This window comes from Misgurnus anguillicaudatus, chromosome 22, assembly GCF_027580225.2.
Source record: "Misgurnus anguillicaudatus chromosome 22, ASM2758022v2, whole genome shotgun sequence".
Lineage (NCBI taxonomy): Eukaryota > Metazoa > Chordata > Actinopteri > Cypriniformes > Cobitidae > Misgurnus > Misgurnus anguillicaudatus.
This window is the reverse complement of record NC_073358.2, coordinates 11,845,975-11,865,385: the sequence shown is the minus strand read 5'-3', so window position 1 is coordinate 11,865,385 and position 19,411 is coordinate 11,845,975. Positions and strand designations below refer to the sequence as shown.

Here is a 19,411-nt window from a genome sequence, read left to right as displayed (position 1 = left end):
GACTTCTTCATTGAGAGTTAGAAGTCCCATATGTAGGCAGTCAGGTAATCCCAGTAGTGGCTGAGCAGAGCTTTTGATTATTTAAAACAGTTTGTACACTCTTAAAACAAATGTGTTAAAAACAACACAAAATGTGTTATTTTTTACACATGTTCTGAGTGTGCGCAGGGACAACACATGTTGAGTTAAATTTAACACAGAATATGTGTTATAAAATGCAACACAAAAAATGTGTTGCTTCAGTAAACACATTAATGTGTAACTTTCTAGTAATTTAACACAACTGTGTGTTACCCAGTAATTGTTTAGTTTTAATATAAAAGAGAAAAAAAAACATACGATTTGTAAACTTTAAATAATGAAATCAAGCAGACAACTATTAAATATTGTTCACAACATTTATTTGTATAATAATAAATATTTGACAATTAATGCTAGCATGAAAATATGCTAGTACTTTATGCTGCAAGATGTATGCTAATTTAAATAAATTTAAGTGCAAGTATAATCACTTCAAACATACATTACATTCATACATAAAAAAACACCATTTATAAAATAATTCATTGAATTTAAAAGCACATGTGTTAAACATGTTGAAACAATGTCTGAAATCGTTTTCAACATACAAGTTATCAAAAATTCTTACCTTGTCCTGAAACATTAACACGTTATTTTACATTAAGAAAAATACTTCAAATGAACTTGACAAGTGTATTCAAAGAAATTTCCATCACAAAATATTTAGGGGCGGTTTCCCGGACAGGGATTATCTTAATCCAGGACTAGGCCTTAGATTAATTAGGAAATATATCTGGTTTTAACAAACATGCCTTACTAAAAACATTACCTGTGTGCATTTTGAGGCAAAACAAAGGGCACTGATGTATTTTAAGATATGTCAGTACAAGTTGTTTTCGGTTTGGACAGCTCTTAAAAATGTTTTAGTCTAGGACTAGTCTAATCCCTGTCCGGGAAACCGCCACACAGTGCATGCATTGGTTAAAACAGACTGCAATTTTCGGTCCATTTTGAAACTTCATTGGCTTGGATCGTTTGCAAGAGGACTGGGACAAGGGTAGATCATATTCATACCAAAAAAAAACCTGAAGACAGTTGGCAGGGATACTTAAGGTTACTTAGCTAGTAAATTTGAAAAGTCTTTCTACCGCACAGGTCAGATTGTAAACATCAAGTGGAAAGGCAAGAGAATCATTCTTTGCGACAATTACATAGTGGCCTCTATGTCCTGAAGAACCGCTGGAAACCAACTGTGGCTGAGCTGATTTTAGACACCTTTTCATCATTTAGTAAGCAAAGAGGTCATGCTGGTACCAGCCTACAGAAATGAAACAATATACATCATTAGAAAATGTTGTTGCATGAAAATTACTTATTTTATATAAAGTTTTTAGTCACAAAGCTTACCGCCACCAAGTCCCACAGGTCTGAGACTTCACACAGAATTTACACAGCAGAAGATCTGGGTGTGGTAAACATGCAGGTCACATGCAAAATATAAATTATGAGAAAAAATTCTTTAAAAAGGATTACTTTTATATCTTACATTAAATGTTACATTTTAAATGTCATTTTCCAAATAAAAAATTTGGAACAGAGACAGGAAATCATACCATTATGTTGACTGTCAGCTTTCTTCAACGAATGTCTGATGTCCATTTTCTTCTCTAAAGATGCTATTTCCCTGAGTTTCTCAATAATTGTCACCTCCCATTTCCTGATAAACATGTCTTCTTTCCTATCGGTAAGTCTGGAAAACTTGATGTCCACCTTCAGTAAATTTAATAAGAAATATTAATATTGAAATGATGAAACACTTTGTTTAAAGTTATCTGCAGTTAAGTATATTACAAAGACTGGCATATTCCTTAAAGATTTCACCAACAGTTGGTGATTTTTTCATTACCTGTATCCATCTCCGTTGATGACTGAAGGTTTGGTCAATGGCATTCTTTATTGATGATGTCCTCTCACGTCAACTCCATTGAAGCTTCCGTCTGATGTTCTGTAGTCTAATTTTTATAAATCCACTGTGTGATGGCCCATCAAAAAAAAAAGAAAAAATAAAGAAAAATGCTCCTATCATGATCAATGCAAAAATAGCACTAAGTTAGAGTCAAGTAAAGTTTTTATACACATTGTCAAGTAAGTAATTTCATACACATTAATGAAGTATGTAAAACAAAGCATCCTTACAGTACATGTCCCTCATTTTGACCAAATGAGACCATAATCCAACAACACAATCTCCTTTGCGAGTGCCAGCTTTTCTTTTTCAGATGGATAGCTGAAAAAGATTACAAACAAACATTGACACAAGAATTGTGATTTACATCTAGTAGCACAAGACTACACCCATTTTATTCACTACCTAGCACTTCAGCCTTACTGCAAGCAGTGAAAGGTTCGTAAAGTTTGACTCCTTACATTTAGACCACTACGTTATGTTGAACGCGAGGGCGCGACACGAAAATAAAAAACATTATTATAAAATGTGGTGGTGCATCCAGTATGTTACAGCATCACCGAATAATAATGAGTTTTACCGTCTTTTGTCTCGTCATGCCGCTCACAGGTGTACAGTACGTTAGGTACAGTGACGTGCTTAACCAAACGCGACGAGGAGTCGCGATAATCGAAAGTCATAATTTATAATATCCCGTACTATTAACGTCAGGACATAAACTGAAAAGAAACCCGTTACCGCGTGTCACGTCTATTTATGACACGGTGTTAAAGATTTACGTTAAAGTGCTGCAAGTGTCACACATACTAACCCGTAGTCCAATGTGCCTTTCATTAAACAATGACTGTTAACATGAATCTCCAAACGTAACTTTGCAAAACGAGCGAGCATTTAACGTTACCACAATAAAGTTTAAATGAACAGTCTCCTGAACAATTAATGCTAAAGTTTATTACACTAAATGAAAAATAGATATCATATTATAACGGTAATTTTTTATTTAAATTCTTACCTGATGCAGACAGGAACATTCTTGACCTCTCGACTGGAAATGCGGTTGAAAAAAGAACGTCACAGCGCAGGCGCAACACAATATGCGTTCTTGTCTGTTTTTTTTCTCCTCAATAAAACAAATACTAAATAGACTGCCAAGGCTCAATAATAATGTTCACGAATTTCATAATAATAAAATAATAATAACACACGCAAAAAAATATACAACAATGCGTGGTTGTCTGTCCAAGTGAAACGTCATCAGCTGACTCGTGTGAACTTACAACAGCCACCAATGGAAGAGAACGCCTGCATAATGTTTGAAATATTACTCTTATTGTGTCACAAAATGTATATTCAAAAGCTATTTAGGCGAGAATGTATGTATAAAAAGATCAAATGTGCGGTCGGTTTATAAAGATAGCGTTTATTAAAAAATCTGCTCCGACTCTTTCGGAGTTCTGATCCAGACAACCACCGGATACTCAGCGCTAATGTACCCCACCCAACGCAGCTTGATCTCGGCAAGTCCTTATGAAAATCCCCGCTGGCTGTTATGTGGTAGTAGTGGTTAACAGTAGATATATTTTGGTTAACAGTAGATATATTTTATTTTGTTACTTCGTTTAAATATAAATCATCATTAAATTACTGGTAAACATGTTTTACACATTAATTGTGTAAGCAGTTAAGCATAATATTTACACATTATGTGTCAGTTCTAACACAAAAATGTGTTGGAATCCTTTTACACATATTTTGTGTAAAATTTTAACACATCAATTTTAAGAGTGTAAGTCTGACTGGCTAGATTGCATGGTAGTGTGACTCTTCAAAGTTGTTTGTAGTTCGTTGCCACCATATGCTATGAGCTTTGTTATGACACATTTAGTTTGTCCTTTCGCAGGCGTTGGAACGTTTGTAAATCCATCACATTACACTTGGCTCCAGTGTCCACTTTTAGTTCCACCGTCTTGTACAGTGCTGTACAGTTCACTCTTTTTTGTTAGGTTAGTTATGGAATCAACCATCTACAGTTACTCTGTCAATAAAAACAAATTACTTTCATCACTGTTTGTCGGGTGTGGTTCAACATTATGGATGGTTTTGCTGTAGCGCTGCTTTGTTTGAGTGGACCTACAGCATTTCTTAAAATTGTTTCACTTCTTGCAGCCATTGCATTGTTGACAAAATGCCGGACATTTATCTCTTTTGGCTGGATGCTAAATACCACAGTTGTTACAATTCTTTATGATCTGTAATCCGGTGCTTTCCTGCAAACATTTGGTGTACAGGATTGACGTACCAGTTGTTGTTTAGAGTTTGCTATTCAGTTTGCTCATAGATCCGGTGTAACGTCTGTTGGATCTGATTGAATGTCGCATTATAATATCATAACTGAATTTTCCTCTTAATCTCCTAAGGTCTCTTAACTCTTTCGCCACCACTGACGAGATATCTCGTCAATCAAGAAAAAAACGCTTCCCTGCCAAAGACGAGTATTTCCGGCTAGGTGGCTAATACTTTTTAAACACGGAAGTTTGCCCTATGGCAAGCGGCTGCATGTCCGTGTCTGTTTTAAAGATCGCTCTGAATGGGATCTCTATGAAAAGTCTGTCACAAAAATGGAATTATCTCTGCTTTTTGCTCAAAATGTGGTGTTTTTGCAGAAACCTACCCATATTCAAAAGCTGATTACAAAAGAACTACTGAAGGTTTTTTTTTTTTGAAAGCAGAGGGTCTGTTTTTTCATTTGGTATATTGTATGTTTATATATTTAAAGAAGAACATTTTCTGGAAGACATTAAAATTTTGTGAAAATCATGAAAAATGCTGGCTCTGGCTGCCAACTTTTAAAAAAAACGCTGGCGGCGAAAGAGATAATATCAACATCAACTCCCCCGAAAGCATCCCACCAATTTCGGTTGGACATTTACGACCCCTTTTGAAGCTCGATAGAAAGCTGATAAGGTTTGAAATCTTTGATGAAACCATATCAAAAGATGTACTTTTCAATACATGTATGCATGTTTACTGTATGTTGGCTTCCTTTTTGAAACAGTTGAAATAACCTGTATTCTCATGTACGATTGGGTTTCCATAAATGGGGCAAGGGCGATAAGGCCTCAAAGCATGGCAATTTCTTTAGCTCGGTGAGTTTGGGACCAAAATAGATTTGGTAACTTTGTGGATCTTCAAGATGCCAGAAAACTACCAACTCACTGCTGAACATTCCGGGACAAGTGGACTTGGACTCTTATTTGCCCACAGACATCCTGGACAAACGTTAAATTAAATTAAATTCAAAGTCACTTTAACTCTTATAATTGCTTCCTCAGAACTAATTTCCCTAGAATTAATCTACAATTATGGATATATTCGCTATACAAATTAGTCAATTAATTGTTATTATTAATTCTGCTAAATCAGATGAAACCTACAAAAAAATATAGTTAAAGACGATTAATTGTATGTATTTGCCTTTGAGCTAACTCAACAATTCCCTGAATGGAATGGTGATAAAACAACTCAGATCCCTTAACAGGGTGGTGGAGAAAATATCAAATTAATAATTGTTATTAATAAAGAATAACTTATCATAATCAAAATGATGATTGTTTGTTTTAAACAACACTATTCCAAAACCCCTACATTTGCTAAACCGGCTTCTGATATGGCTTTAAACAAAGTTAGTTTTGAATCGCGCAGGAGTGATTTTCTCAGAATATCATTGTGTATTCCATAATCTATTCAATCACGAGTTAGCTCATCTTGTAATGCACGAAATTTGCAGGTTTTTGCTTTTACTTTTAAATGTAAGATTCAAAAGTTTTACCAGTTTCTGTGATCTCATGTTGAACTTGTGTCGTTCCATGGTGATGTCGATATGAGGTGCACAAATCTCACAGAACTTTCTTTTTAAGCTGGCTGGGTCTTACCTGGACTCAGCCGGTGTAATAATAACAATAATAACATTTTCATGTTCACCGGCTGTTCTCACCTCTTGTGTATAAACAAATGACCATTCACGTTTAATGGCTTCGGGACCCGCGAGGTTAAGGATAATGAAAGCTTGTGTTTGATGTGGCTTGTCTCCATGAGCTGCAGCAATGAAGATATCAAACTCTTTTCTGCAATTTTTTTGTCAAAAACAAGAGGATCCAGCTTCGGAATTTACCTGCCATGGCTGGCGCGTGCCATGTAAGGGTTTACGTATCTTAGCGGCTAGTAGCTCACGAGTCAATTAACATGCACATAAACTTTTCCAGCAAAGAAAAAACTCACTTTCGTGTGCTGTCGTAGTTCACTTCTGACAGCATGTTGTTTACTGTATTATAATAAACTTGTCAGGAACCTCTCAATCTGTGGCTTCATTAATCACACTTCACAAATACGTTACATTGCACTGCAGCTATACATATGTAACACACCACCAGAGGAGGTGGGGCTGATACGTTGATAGACCTAGTGACTACTTATGCTTAAAGTGATATCACACATAGCCTACTGATATACTACATAAAACATCTGGCAAGATTACTTTCCCTCATGTGTTTGTATGGAAACTCATGGTTAGTAAATTATTTCTGTTTGAACTGATCTAATAATTTGTAAGAAATCAGGAACTTCCTTCGAAGATGTTGCCTATATGGCATCAGGCTGTTTCGGAAAGGCTTTTAATTTAGAAGTTACAGCAGCAGGAGAAGCAAAAAACCATAAGAAAGAAACAATTTCCATCAGGAACTGTTAATAGACTCACCGCGACTGCCTCGAGCACTTGTTTGACTGCATCGGCAGCGTCTCGCTCACTGTAGTAGCCTTTCTCCACCACCCTGAAAGAGAGAAGGTAATATTTGGCCCCCAGCAAAGCTGCATATTGAATGTAAAAATGCTTGCTGACTCTTTTTTTCAATTTACACTTCATTATTTTCTAGCCTTTAGTGTGAGTCATCACACCTTAGTGGGAGTTAAATGGGGATGTTTCCATCAATTGTTTATAAGAAAAAGGCCTTTAAAAAGGCCTTGTTCTGTGATGTGACATGTAGACAACAAAATGTGTGGTTTTTGGTTGGACAACAAAATTTTGGTTTGGTCTGTAATGCCTTAAAAGCTTCCTAAAACCTCTCTCAGAAAGCTATATTAGGGTGGGGGGTTTTAAACACATGGTTTTGCACCTATTTGGCATCCCTTCTGGCTTAACTGGCAACCTCATTATGAAATGCAAGCACTTGACTTGCTGATCGGATGCCTTTGCTCCCACTCAAAAGAAGGAAAACTTCGCCGTCAACAGAATACGGACAGACGAAAATTTTACAGATAGAAGAGCACACCTCGGAACGCGACTCGCCATTTCGCCTTGAACACTGCGAACAATTTACTTCTCATTGGAGGCAAGAGGCCGAATGTATGCAAATTATTTTGAAGGGGAGGGAATTGAATGAGAGTGGGGGGAAGTGAGATGCATTTTACGTAACATGTATCCGTTGTTCAGATTGGGCGGACATTTTTAAAGGACGAATTTCTATGAAACTGAGATGTTCAGAATGTCTAGCACTTTTCGTATGTTTGTGAATGCGGGTAGACTACCGTTATTCAACTAAAACAAGGTAAAAAAAAATTTCATTCTCTGTCACCTTTAAATGACTCATGTCGAGACAAAAAAAAAACACGTGTATAACACAATAAAATAAGTAAGTTTCACAGTTAAAAGTGTCAATCTGCTTTCTGAATAGTTGACTGCAGAAATGTACTTGCTATTTAGTACAGAAGTTCAAGCTAAACTCAAAGATTATAGCTTTTTAATAGAACCTCTTTATTAGACTCTTTATTAAAATTATCTGAAGAAAATGTGTTTGCTGATTGCTCACCTGCACAATGCTAGGTTGGTTTAGGTGGTTTTTAATGTGTTTGTGTGTAGTTGTTAAAAGGTTGACAGGGTGTTCTAGTGGTTATTTGCTGTCCCAGAAGTCAAAAATGCCCACATTTTTGTTTTTAATGGCTATGATGTTAATGTGTGTGGGCCGCTAGGGTACTGCAATGCTGTTACTAAGATGTTCTGAGGGGGTTTTCTGTATCTATGATATTATTTAACCATTTTCATACATGGAAAATACATGGAAATGCGTCCTTGATTTGTCCAGAGATCGTTTGATTTTGGTTCATTTACACTGTCAATGATTTTCCGGAACCTGTGTGTGCATTTACACACATGCAAGCATTTTTCTGCCTTTTGTTCACACAGGACACATTACTTAAATGTTGTGGCAATATTGCTGTCACAGAACTGTCTGTGATGGGTGAAGCTTCCTTTCCGCATCCTCCGGATCAACAGAGGAGCTATAGACCTTTCTCACAGTAACCGGAAATACGTAATCGTCGTGAAAGCAGAGTTCCTGTCAAGCGTAAACACGCTAGAAAAACATAAACCCGGGCAAGTTTAAAATGGATCAAAGAGTCTAAACAACTTCGTTAACGGATTTGCCAAATATTACATTTGCTGATGTGACACGACTAATGGAGGAAAACTTTTTCCATGAAGAATTTGTCCATAAATTTCAAGGTAAGTAGAGAGCAAGTCTAACTGTTACTGAACTGTTAACTAAAACGACACATTATTAAAACATGTCCACTTACACATAATGTATGTATAGTAGATGATATAGACTACCTTACTAAAACATTATAGTCTGCTTTCAATGAAGCATTTTGGTACCAATTACCTTCCTATGGTTGTCCAAGTGAACGTCTTGTGTGTAGCAACAATAACGTTAGCCGGATGCTATCATTATCAGTTAAGATTTTTGTCTGGTAATGTCTGTGATCGTATGTTTGTGTGTCGGGGTGAACTCGTTCCAAGAAAAATGGTTAGAGACAGCATTTGGTTGCAAGCGGCGACCAGTGAGCCCTAAAATGTAGTCGTCTTTAGTGAACTGTCTGCTGCATACATAAGTGCTCCCCTTTCTTATGGTGAAGTTAGGTCCTTAATTTCGCCAGATAGCCTGAATCCACTTCTGTCTAACTTCACCACCAACAGGGAATTAATGGAACAGATACGGCTTTTTACATTGCCTTGACTGCGAAGGGAAGTAGATTTCCGCGACGATTGCATATTTCCGGTCATAAATACGGAAGTTGTGAGAAAGGTCTATCACCAGAATATTGACTATTACCATTCGGACTCCATTTCCCATAGGCGCTCGTATCCGGGACTGATTACATTTTCACCTGTAGCCTATTATCCCACACTATTTACTCAAGCCATTCACAGGCTATGTTTACATTAATGCGTTTATCCTTTAAAACGCGTTACTTTTGCTACGTTTACGCCTTTTATCTACACTACATCACCGTTTTCGACCCTCATAAACGGCAGACGTTGCGCTGAGTGTAAATGAACGTAGACGGAGTCTTATGTAAACGAACAGCTGATGTTAACGTGACAGCGCATCATTTTCAAAGTAAACATTATTTTATTCAGGTAAGTGGAGGTTTGCAACGGAGGTTTTGCCAAAAATAGTAAACATCTACCAACCAGCTTAAACGCTATATCGGATTGTTTTAACATGTATCCTTATAGATAATATCTGTTTTATATTTATGTTTGAGTATTGTTGGGTTTGAATATTGTTGTAATGTGTTTATGTTTTGCTTAAATTTAGTTAGCTTATTACGAAAGATAGACTGTAATTTTAAACGCCATAGAGGGCGTTGTAAAGGCCAATATGAAGGGAGAATTGTGGGTCAGACATTATTTTCGAGTTTAATTTAAGTTTTGTTTTCTACTTTAAAATGAATTTCGTTTCAGATAATTTGTCTCTTAATTTTAATCAATGTTTTGTTGATAAGTTTTGTGAATATAAATTAATAAAAACAATAAACTCAACGTCATTAATATTTAATGCTCGTTTAGCCGCTTGCGCTTTAGCTAATTCTGTGTTGCTAGCGGAGGACGTGCACGGACCTCGCACACTTTCAGAAATTAATGCAATAAGCATTTCTGTAGGCTAAAGCTATACTTCATCTCTTACTATGTTTGATTGAAGTTTGCATTTGCTGAAATTTATTTTTGCTTCAAGTTCGTTTAGTACTGTTCCCTTGAATGATTTCTTTTTAAATCATAAAGACCTTTCTGTTTAGTTATAAAATCAAAATTAAACTATTAATCATATTAATGTTGTAGGGGGGAGCTAGAACAGTATAAGACTTTCCCAAACTACTGTCTAATGTAGTTGCCAGCAACGGACCCAGGTATGAATTTTTGTCAATATCGCATACCCCTAGGCTGCATAAATGCGCAAAGGTATTAGAGTAGTAAGTTATTTTACACTTTATGCGCATGCCAAGTTACGTGATTGGTCATGTTTCATGCGTTTATGGTCATGTATATTGTGGATGAAGATTCTTTTTAAAATGCCAGTATAAACGAGGATCGTTTTCATTTTAAAATGCCGTTTTAAAACGCAAATACTCTAATATAAACAGGGCCACAGTCTTGTGTTGCAAAGTCTTGATTTGCCACAGTGATCATTACTTAGCATTTCTTTTGTGGATTATTGTTCTGTGTTTGATCTTGGACTGTTTCTCACTGTTTGATTGTCTGCTCCCGACTATTGCCTGCTCATTGGATTCAGATCATAAGCTGGTGGTCTCGACCTTTGCCTGTTCCTGTTTATAATTGTGTCTAGCCCTTGCCATTGCTGTACTTTAGCCCTATTCGGACAGGATTAGTTTTACAGGGGTAGAAGGCATGATGTAATTTTACCACAGGACGTCTGTAATATTAATGGTCAATTCGGACAGGATTAGAAATGTCAGTAAAACATGATTCAGAAGTGGGAGGGGTAACACGATTGCGTGTCACCTCTCGTTGACACGTGCACATTACCTTGCTTCCTGATATCACATGTGCAAACAACATGACACAGACGAGAAAACGCGAAACACTGTTTAATTTCAGTTTTAGGGAGAATGTCAGTTTCATAAACAGTTCCGTGCCTCTGAGAAGTAAATTTGACTTTTTTTTTTTTAAAGTTTGTGTCGTGTTATTCAGGAACTGACTTACCACTGACTTGTTTTTCTGCCTAGAACGCAAGTAATTTAATATTTAAAAGAAACCCGCAAATTAAAAGGAAAAGACACAATTTATGTGTATATTTACAGCTGGTCTATTCGCAGTGGATTAGTATTACCTGAGGTAATTTCTTCAGACCTTTTAACAGAAGGTAAAAGTGGCAGTAATCTTTACTGACATTGTCCGTAATGATTACTAACATGGAGCATTCGGACAGGACTAAAATCACTGAGAAGCTCTGATAAAAATTGCTTTAACCCACCTCCCTATGTAAAACTAATCCCGTCCGAGTAGTACTTTTGTTACAATCCTGAACTGTTTGACCACGATTTAAATTAAGCTGCAGATGGATACTCATTCCGATGACTCTTTGTTACACTGTCCTTGTGTTTCCCTGTCTTAGTCTTTTATTTTGAAGTCGTGTATTCTGTTGTGATCCGCCGTCTCTACCTGCCTTTCTCCACCATGTTACAATTACTAGGTCCCCTTTACGGGAGTGATCCCAGAACATTTACGGGACATGCCAATTTTACGGAAATTTTCTGTAATCAAAGTGTGTGTAAATGGGGCACAGTTTAGGGAGTTTTAACTGGAATAACAATGATACCCATACCACAAGAGAGGTGTGAATTGTGTTTGTGCTCTTGCACAAAGGGAAGAAGCACAGGTTAAGATTTTATTAAATAATGGATTATATTTTATTTTATATCTTTTTAAGTGTACTATGGCTTCGTTAGCTGGGATTTCACACCTCAAATTTTCAGCTGAGATGTCCATGGTGCTGAACTCAAGCGCATCAGGTGTTAGTAGATCACCTGCACCTGCAAGAGCATCAGCACCGCTTATTTGCAACCATGAACTAATTTGTGCTGCTCTTAGTAGAATGCATTGGTCATTATGGAAATCAGCTTTTGCGCCAGTGTTATTTAATTAGCGCCTTTTTAGTAAATAACCCGCAAATATTACCACCCCCATCTGTACTAATTTGCTCTGTTTAGTAAATCTGGCCCTTAATCTCCAAGTACCACAATAATAGTGATGTTAGCCTTGGCAAGCACCATTAAATAAAATCCTTGAAAAAAATCAAAGCACAATTTTACTTGCATGTATCAAATAATTTCTATAAACTAACCTGTCAAATAATTCTCCTCCGGTAACAAGTTCCAGCACGAGGCTGATTTCTGCAGGCGTCTCAAAGATCTCCTTCAGTTTGATCTGACAGAGAACAGCATGCAAAAGAAAAAACATTTAACTGGAGGAATTTATAAGCGTTTAATGATCAATTATTAATAGTTCACTATAGCTAGCCATTTGCAAACATCTTTATCAGATCAAACATTCGTATAATCAGACCATGCAGTGGTATGAAAACATCTAAACAGCTTTCATTTGTAACATTTTAAATATGCATACTTCTCTTACATAACCGTATCGATTACCCCCAGAAGGCCTTTATTTATCACCCTGGAGCTGTTTGGATTACTTTTGTGAAGAATGGATGCACATTATGAACCCCATAGACCCTTTTACAGCCCACGTGATCAAATAGCCTGCGCGCGCATGTTCCCCAGTGGTTCTAACGTGTTAGCAACTCAGAAAGTTTATTAAAATGGTTTCCCTGGATCAAAATGTCTGGTTGTTGCGTTTGGTTGCACTTATATAACATACTAATATACGTTTATATGTATCTATCTGGCTACTTTATATTTGTCCATCTGCTAACGTCTTCTATCCACTCCACTACAGTACACGTATCTGGTAGCTGTGTTGAAAAAGTTGATAAGTCAACTTTTTAAAATAACTTTCTCTGTCTGTGTTGCTATACTGCTGATTCTTGCTATACTGCCGTTGCCAAACTGCGCGCGCATACGTTGCCACGTCATCATTGTGTACAAACAGTAAAAGGGTCTATAGTTAAACATAATAAAACTTGGAAGAGCTAAGACATTTTCTAAAATAACTGAAAATGTGTTTATCTGAAAAATGATAGACAAATGTATCTCGGATGGCTTGAGGATGAGTCAATCATGGGATAATTTTCATATTGGGAGAACTATCCCTATAATGCTAGCAAGTATTCTTGTAGTTTAATGCATGTAAATGCCACAGACCATTATGCACAGCATGACTTACTATATTTGGATGAGAGAGGCGCAGTAGTACACCTATCTCTGTCCGAACAATCTTCTTGTCAACCTGTGAGAACAAAGTTATGAGTTATTGCCATAGTACAAAGTGAACAAGGTGAAAAATTATGAAGCCAATCAGTCTTGGAGTAAATAGCAACACCAACTCGATGAAAAGGGTAAAACCTTTTCAAGAAGAATATTTTCTGGAAGGCATTAAACTTTTTTGGAAAATCATACAAAATGCTGAAAACTTAAAAAAAAAAACCTGGTGGGGAAAAAGTTAAAAATTACATCTTTTTGTTCCAAACCTGCACTCTCAGAAAAAAAGGTACAAAAGTTGTCACTGGGGCGGTACCACTGTATATAATGCAGGGAAAATAAGTATTTGACACATCAGCATATTTATCATTAAGGGGATTTCTAAGTGGGCTACTGACACAAAATTTCCACCAGATGTAGCCATCAAGCCAAACATTGAATTCATACAAAGAATTCATACCAATTTAAGTGTACAATACTAATTAAGTCATAATAAATAAAGTGAAATGGCACAGGGAATAAGTATTGAACACATGAAGAGAACAAGGTGCAAAATGGCATAGAAAGCCAGGAGATCACCTGAAATCTGTCAGTATTGAGAGAGAAACCCTGCCCCGTACTAATTGATATCAGCTACTTTAGTCCTAATTGAAGGCCTATAAAGGCTTCTCATTAGGAGGCACACAGGAAAGACTTCATGATGGTTGAAAGCAAAGAACTCTCTCAAGATCTTTGTAATCTTATCGTTGAAAAATCCTGCGTGATGCAGGAGCTGTAGTCCATTTTGCCATTTTTGTCAGAGTCTGACACTGGTGACAGTGTTTGAAGTCGAGAAATAGGCACGAATACCTTATCAGTTCCTCTTCATAAAATCAGGATTAAGTCTGATTTGGTAAGTGGTGAAGTAGTAGTAGGATTGCAGCCAGCTTTGGCCATTAATGGTATTCGTCTTATTTTGGGAAATATATTAGCAGGAAATAAGGTGTGGCCCACTGAACCTTCACCACCTTTAATTTTGTCAACTGGGGAGTTGGTTCAATGCTCTGCTGTTGGAGATCCTGTGGCTGTAACAACTCGAGCTATGTCTAAAAGTGTTGAGAAACAGATGTCTGACAATAAAGGATTGTTAACTAAAATGAATTCTTTGCCATTACCTGATTTGTCTGCTTTGTATTTTCCTTTGTCCACAGATGAGCTGATTAAGGAACAGCATTTACATTCCTCTTTGGCTGAATTGTTTTCTGCAGCTTTTACTGGCAATGATGCATTTGATGTCACCAGAGGGTATGTTATACAGGACGGGTTGCTGTCGGGTTGAGTCCTCGTGGGGACGATTTTATTGGTGACCCTATTGTTCAAGTGGTATTTCCCACAAAATTTCGTTTGGCTGTATTTGAAGGGGCACATGACAAGTGTGGTCATCCTGGGGTACGAAAGACCTACGATTAAATTTTGCAATATTTTTTTGGCCACGGTTAAAGTGTGACCTTTCAGCATACTTTCAACTTACTTGTAAGCCAAATCAAAAATTGAAACCGGCTCCGTTACACCCGATTGAATCCTTTGAACATGTCATCATGGACTGTGTAGGTCTTCTGCCATGTTTAAAGTCTGGAAGTAAATATTTGCTCACTGTAATGTTTTTCTTCTGTTTATCAGTTGCATACTATTACATCACGATCAATTGTAAGAGCTTTAACGCAGTTTGTCAATTTTTGGCATTCCCAAAATCATTCAAAGTGATCAGGCAGGGTACAAACCTTACCTCTCATCTTTCCAACAAGTTCTATAGCAGATAAAAATTAAACATCACCTTGCTAGTGCGTATCATGCCCAGAGTCAAGGGGCATTGGAGAGATTTCATCAAACTTTGAAGTCTCTCCTTCATGCTTATTGCGTACAGTTGGATAAAGATTGGGAGGAGGGTTTGCATTGGTTGTTTCTGACTGCACGTTAAGTGGTACAAGAGAGTACTGGATTTAGTCCTAACGACTAAATCAGTCCTTTCTGATTTACCAAAAATCTGCTGTCATACGTTAATGGGTTTCGTCAGAGGTTAATACAGGCAAGAAAGTTAGCCAGTGTTAAACTTGAAAAGCAACAGGAGGCCATGAAACGATTGTATGATCGTAAAGTAGAATGTCGCGTTTTTGAACCAGAAGATCAGGTTCTTCTGCATTCTTCTCCCTTTGTAGCCAAATTTGAAGGCCCGTATGTCGTGAAACAAAGAGTAAGTGATGAAAAGTACAGGATAATGACCCTGACGACAACATTTTGCGTTTGAAAAAAGTCCTTAAGACAGTTGCTTCTTTCTTATTTGCTTATTTCCTTCACAGTCTACAGAATTGATTGCCCTTTTGCAAAATTTTCCAGAACTGTTTGGTAATTCACCTTACTGAACAGACTGGCTCGAACATGATATTATTGTTGATAATCCTTCCCCATCAAACAGTGTTATTATCAAGTGTCACCTAACAAACATAAGTTGATGGATGCTGAAATTCAGTATATGGTAGAAAATGATATAGCTGTTCCATCAATTGCAGATTGGGCATCTCCTTGTTTGTTGGTCGCTAAGCCAGACGGGCCGGGAAGGTTTTGTACTGATTTTTGAAAATTGAATAGTGTCACAAAACCTGATGGTTTTCCCTTTCCATGCATGGAAGATTGTGTGGACTAAGTAGGTACAGCCAAGTTTGTAACTAAACTTGATTTACTGAAAGGCTATTGGCAAGTGCCTTTGAGTCTGAGAGCTCAAGAAATTTCCTTGTTTGTAACTCCATCACGTCTTTTTTCTTATAAAGTTTTAAGTTTTGGCCTTAAAAATACACCAGCGACCTTTCAACGGTTGATGAAATGTGTGATTTCAGGCCTTGAGGGGTGTGCTGTGTATTTAGATTATCTAGTGGTTTATAGTAAGACATGGGATTTACATTTAAAATGTCTGCGGGCAGTTTTAGCACGTTTGTTAGAAGCCAGACTCACTGTCAACCTAGCGAAGTATGAGTTTGCTCGGGCTACAGTAGTTTATCTAGGCAAAGTGGTGGGGAACGGGGAGGTTCAACCGGTAAATGTCAAAGTTCAAGCTGTTCAAGATTATCCTCCGTTGTTGTACCACTTACTGATCTTTTAAAATCTAAAGCAAAATTCATCTGGTCGACAAATTGTGCGATGGCTTTTGACAATGTTAAGTCTCTACTGTGCTCTTCTGCTGTCTTGGCTGCACCTTGCTTTGAAAGACCTTTCTCCTTACAGGTAGGTGCAAGTTAAGTTGGAGCTGGGGCTGTTCTTCAACAGGCTGATGAAAGGGGCGTAGTCCGTCCTGTCAGTTTCTTCTCATGCAAGTTTAATTCCTATCAGTTGAACTACTCCGTTGTAGAGAAAGAAACGTTGGCTTTGATTTGGGCCTTGCAACATTTTGATGTCTATGTTTGCTCAAGTCAACCTGTTGTTGTTTTTACAGATCATAACCCCTTGATGTTTTTAAACTCCCTCCACTGTCCGAATAAAAGACTGATACGTTGGTCTTTGTTTTTGCAGTCATATTTCCTTAATATTCGCCATATTAAGGGATCTGAAAATGATGTGGCTGATGCACTTTCACATGCTTTTGCGGATAAGTAATTGGAATACTCTGGTCAAATTGTTTTGCCTGTGGCTGCTCTCCCTTGTCCCGAATTTGTGGCAAATTTTTTTTTTGGTAATTGGTTTGTTTGTTGCTTTCTTTGCAGGGTTTCTTGACAGACCCCTGTCTTAAGGGGAGGGGTCACTCCACCTCCTAGTAACTGCTTTTGGCAATCCTTAATGTCCAGCACCTGTTGCCTTCTGATTGTGCACCTATTTGAATGGATTTGACGTGTCATCGAAGAGAGAGCTGTTTTCTATGGGACTCTGTTTGTTGTTTTAGTTTCTGTTTATTTTGTACATTCAACACTGCAACAGGAACATCCATTCACCTTGCATTATACTACTGATTTCTGACTGCTACATTATACTGGTTTGCTCTGATAAGTTACTTTTTTTAATAAACTTTTTTTTATTACATATTTGGCTTCTGATTGTCCCTACTATTTTTATGTTCCGTTCTGAGCCACGGGGCATAACAAATGCTTATTCCCTGTGTCATTTCACTTTATTTATTATGACTCAATTTGTATACATAAATGTTCTGATTTCTTTGTATGAATTCAATATTTGGCTTGATGGCTACATCTGGTGGACATTTTGTGTCAATATCCTACTTAGAAATCTCCTTACTGATAAAAATGCTGATGTGTCAAATAATTATTTTCCCCGCTGTACCCAATAGGTGTATATTTACACCTCAAAAGTACACATTGGTTCCTTAGAGGTACATAACGGTACCTCAGATGTACATATATTAGGACATTTTTAAGAAGGACCGTCCCTGTGACAAATTCTGTAGTTTTTTTTCTGAGTTTGTATGATTTTCCTTCGTTCACATAAACAAGATGTTCCCAAAATGTTCTGGCTTCCTTCCACACAATGGAAGTGTAGGTTATTTCACTGGTTATCATTTGGCTTAAGAAGTTTTAAAATACTGTGTAAGTCAAAATTACTTTTATGCTTAATGTGTTGTGTCCCTTTAGTGCGCGATAGCATCTGTCCCCATTTACTTTTAATGTATGTAACAGAGCTGGGACATTCTGCAAAATAACTTTCCTTTTGTGTTTGGAATAAACTAGGCATAAGTGCATAGCAGATTGTTATTACCTCTATTCATCTATTATCATTTCTTAAAATTACTTTTGTATTTATAACCTTATTCATATTCTATAATTTAGCTTTTTTAGCAGTTCCACAATAAATTCAAAGCACCTATAAGCAATATAGATTTAGATACAGCATTTTAACAACACTACCATTATGTCTATATATAGCATCAGCATAGTTTATAATTCAATCACATATGCATTAGAGAAACTTAAGATATTCCCCATACAGGAACAAGAAAGCATAAATGATTAAATGTTGGCAGGGTATGAGTGCTGATCTGACAACAGCACAGACTGAAAACAATAATACACATCATCCATCAGAGAGATGGAGAGAAGCAGAAAAAAACAGCAATGATGTCTTTATGATCTTAGATGCAGAAAAAAAATCCTGTCCAGAAACTCCTCAGTAAAACAGAGAACAAAAATGAGAAGACAGCCTGGCAACATGCAGAGAGAGATCTGCACACTTACTGTTTTTTTCAGCATTTTCACAGCATAGTGCTTCTGGGTGCCTTTTTGACAGCATCGAAATACCACTGATGTGGCTCCCCTGCAAGAGACAAAAAAAGCAAATGACTCAGATTTAGTTTAAGCCCATAAATTACTATGACCCAATTTTCCCATTATGTTAATAACTGGAGATAAAAATTGGGCTTTAAAGATGAACTTGAAAAGCTTAAAACAGTAGTTTCACCAATATGGTGTGTTTAGAAAACCTTATAGCTCCAATATCACATAATATGAGATGCAGAAACAATGCTGTAAGGGGCGTGCCATAGGACGCACATGTCATGGTGAGGAGGCGCCTTTCATGGCAACATGAAGTTATGATTCACCAGTATAAAAGAGTAGCATGTCAAGCGCTCATATGAGCTTATAATATCTTTACAGGATCTTTACGTTATGTGTATGAAAATCATTGGCACTGTGAACCAACCAAAAATCAAATGATCCCGGACGCATTTCCGTGTATTTTCCATAATGTCTGTGTAAAAAGGGCTATATTGTTTTAAAAATAAATACTACAATTACTTCAAAGGTTAAATAAAAATGCTGCCTTTCTGGACCTATAGACTATAGATGTATATAGACATATAGCACTGTGCATTTCAAGTACATTATTTTATTTTATAATACATTATTAAAGAACATCCTGGGATTTTTAACGACCACAAAGAGTTAGTAGCTCGGTTTAATGTCTCATTTGAAGGACGGTGCTTTTTTGACAGTATAGAGTGTCCCCTTCACTATTCTGGGGTGTTAGGACCCACACAAACCACAGGGTGAGCACCCCCTGCTGGTCTCCCTAACACCTCTAGCAACCTCGTTTTCCCAAGAGGTCTCCCATCCAAGACCTTCAGTGGGCAACCAGTCTTGGGCTACAGGGTGATATGGCTGCTGGCCAGCATAGTACTCACTGTGGTGTCAAGCTATTAAGTTACATCTTATGGTG

At 37.1% G+C, this 19,411-nt stretch overlaps 1 protein-coding gene and 3 long non-coding RNA genes across 8 annotated transcripts in view; 1 reads left to right on the top strand and 3 right to left on the bottom strand.

The window, feature by feature from the left end:
* The window catches only part of camk4 (calcium/calmodulin-dependent protein kinase IV), a 61,511-nt gene that overhangs the window by 19,937 nt on the left and 22,163 nt on the right, over positions 1-19,411 (bottom strand). For all 4 annotated transcript variants that reach the window (XM_073860923.1, XM_073860924.1, XM_073860926.1 and 1 more), the window contains 4 exons: positions 18,430-18,508; positions 13,185-13,247; positions 12,184-12,266; positions 6,741-6,813 (listed from right to left, as the gene is read on the bottom strand). In XM_073860923.1, coding sequence (XP_073717024.1) covers positions 6,741-6,813; positions 12,184-12,266; positions 13,185-13,247; positions 18,430-18,508 — 298 coding nt within the window. The remainder of the gene's footprint in view (positions 1-6,740; positions 6,814-12,183; positions 12,267-13,184; positions 13,248-18,429; positions 18,509-19,411) is intronic.
* Positions 385-1,467, bottom strand: LOC141358934 (uncharacterized). The gene is made up of 2 exons (XR_012365477.1): positions 1,429-1,467; positions 385-1,339 (listed from the first exon to the last, which is right to left on the bottom strand). It is a non-coding gene; the product is annotated as an uncharacterized lncRNA (long non-coding RNA).
* Positions 1,482-3,462, bottom strand: LOC141358933 (uncharacterized). 2 transcript variants are annotated; one of them, XR_012365476.1, is made up of 4 exons: positions 3,000-3,462; positions 2,218-2,308; positions 1,928-2,100; positions 1,482-1,791 (listed from the first exon to the last, which is right to left on the bottom strand). It is a non-coding gene; the product is annotated as an uncharacterized lncRNA (long non-coding RNA). The 2 variants fall into 2 exon arrangements; XR_012365475.1 differs by lacking the exon at positions 3,000-3,462 and having other exon boundaries at positions 2,218-2,618.
* On the top strand, positions 13,929-17,243 carry LOC129441149 (uncharacterized). The gene is made up of 3 exons (XR_008643378.2): positions 13,929-14,111; positions 14,410-14,503; positions 16,951-17,243. It is a non-coding gene; the product is annotated as an uncharacterized lncRNA (long non-coding RNA).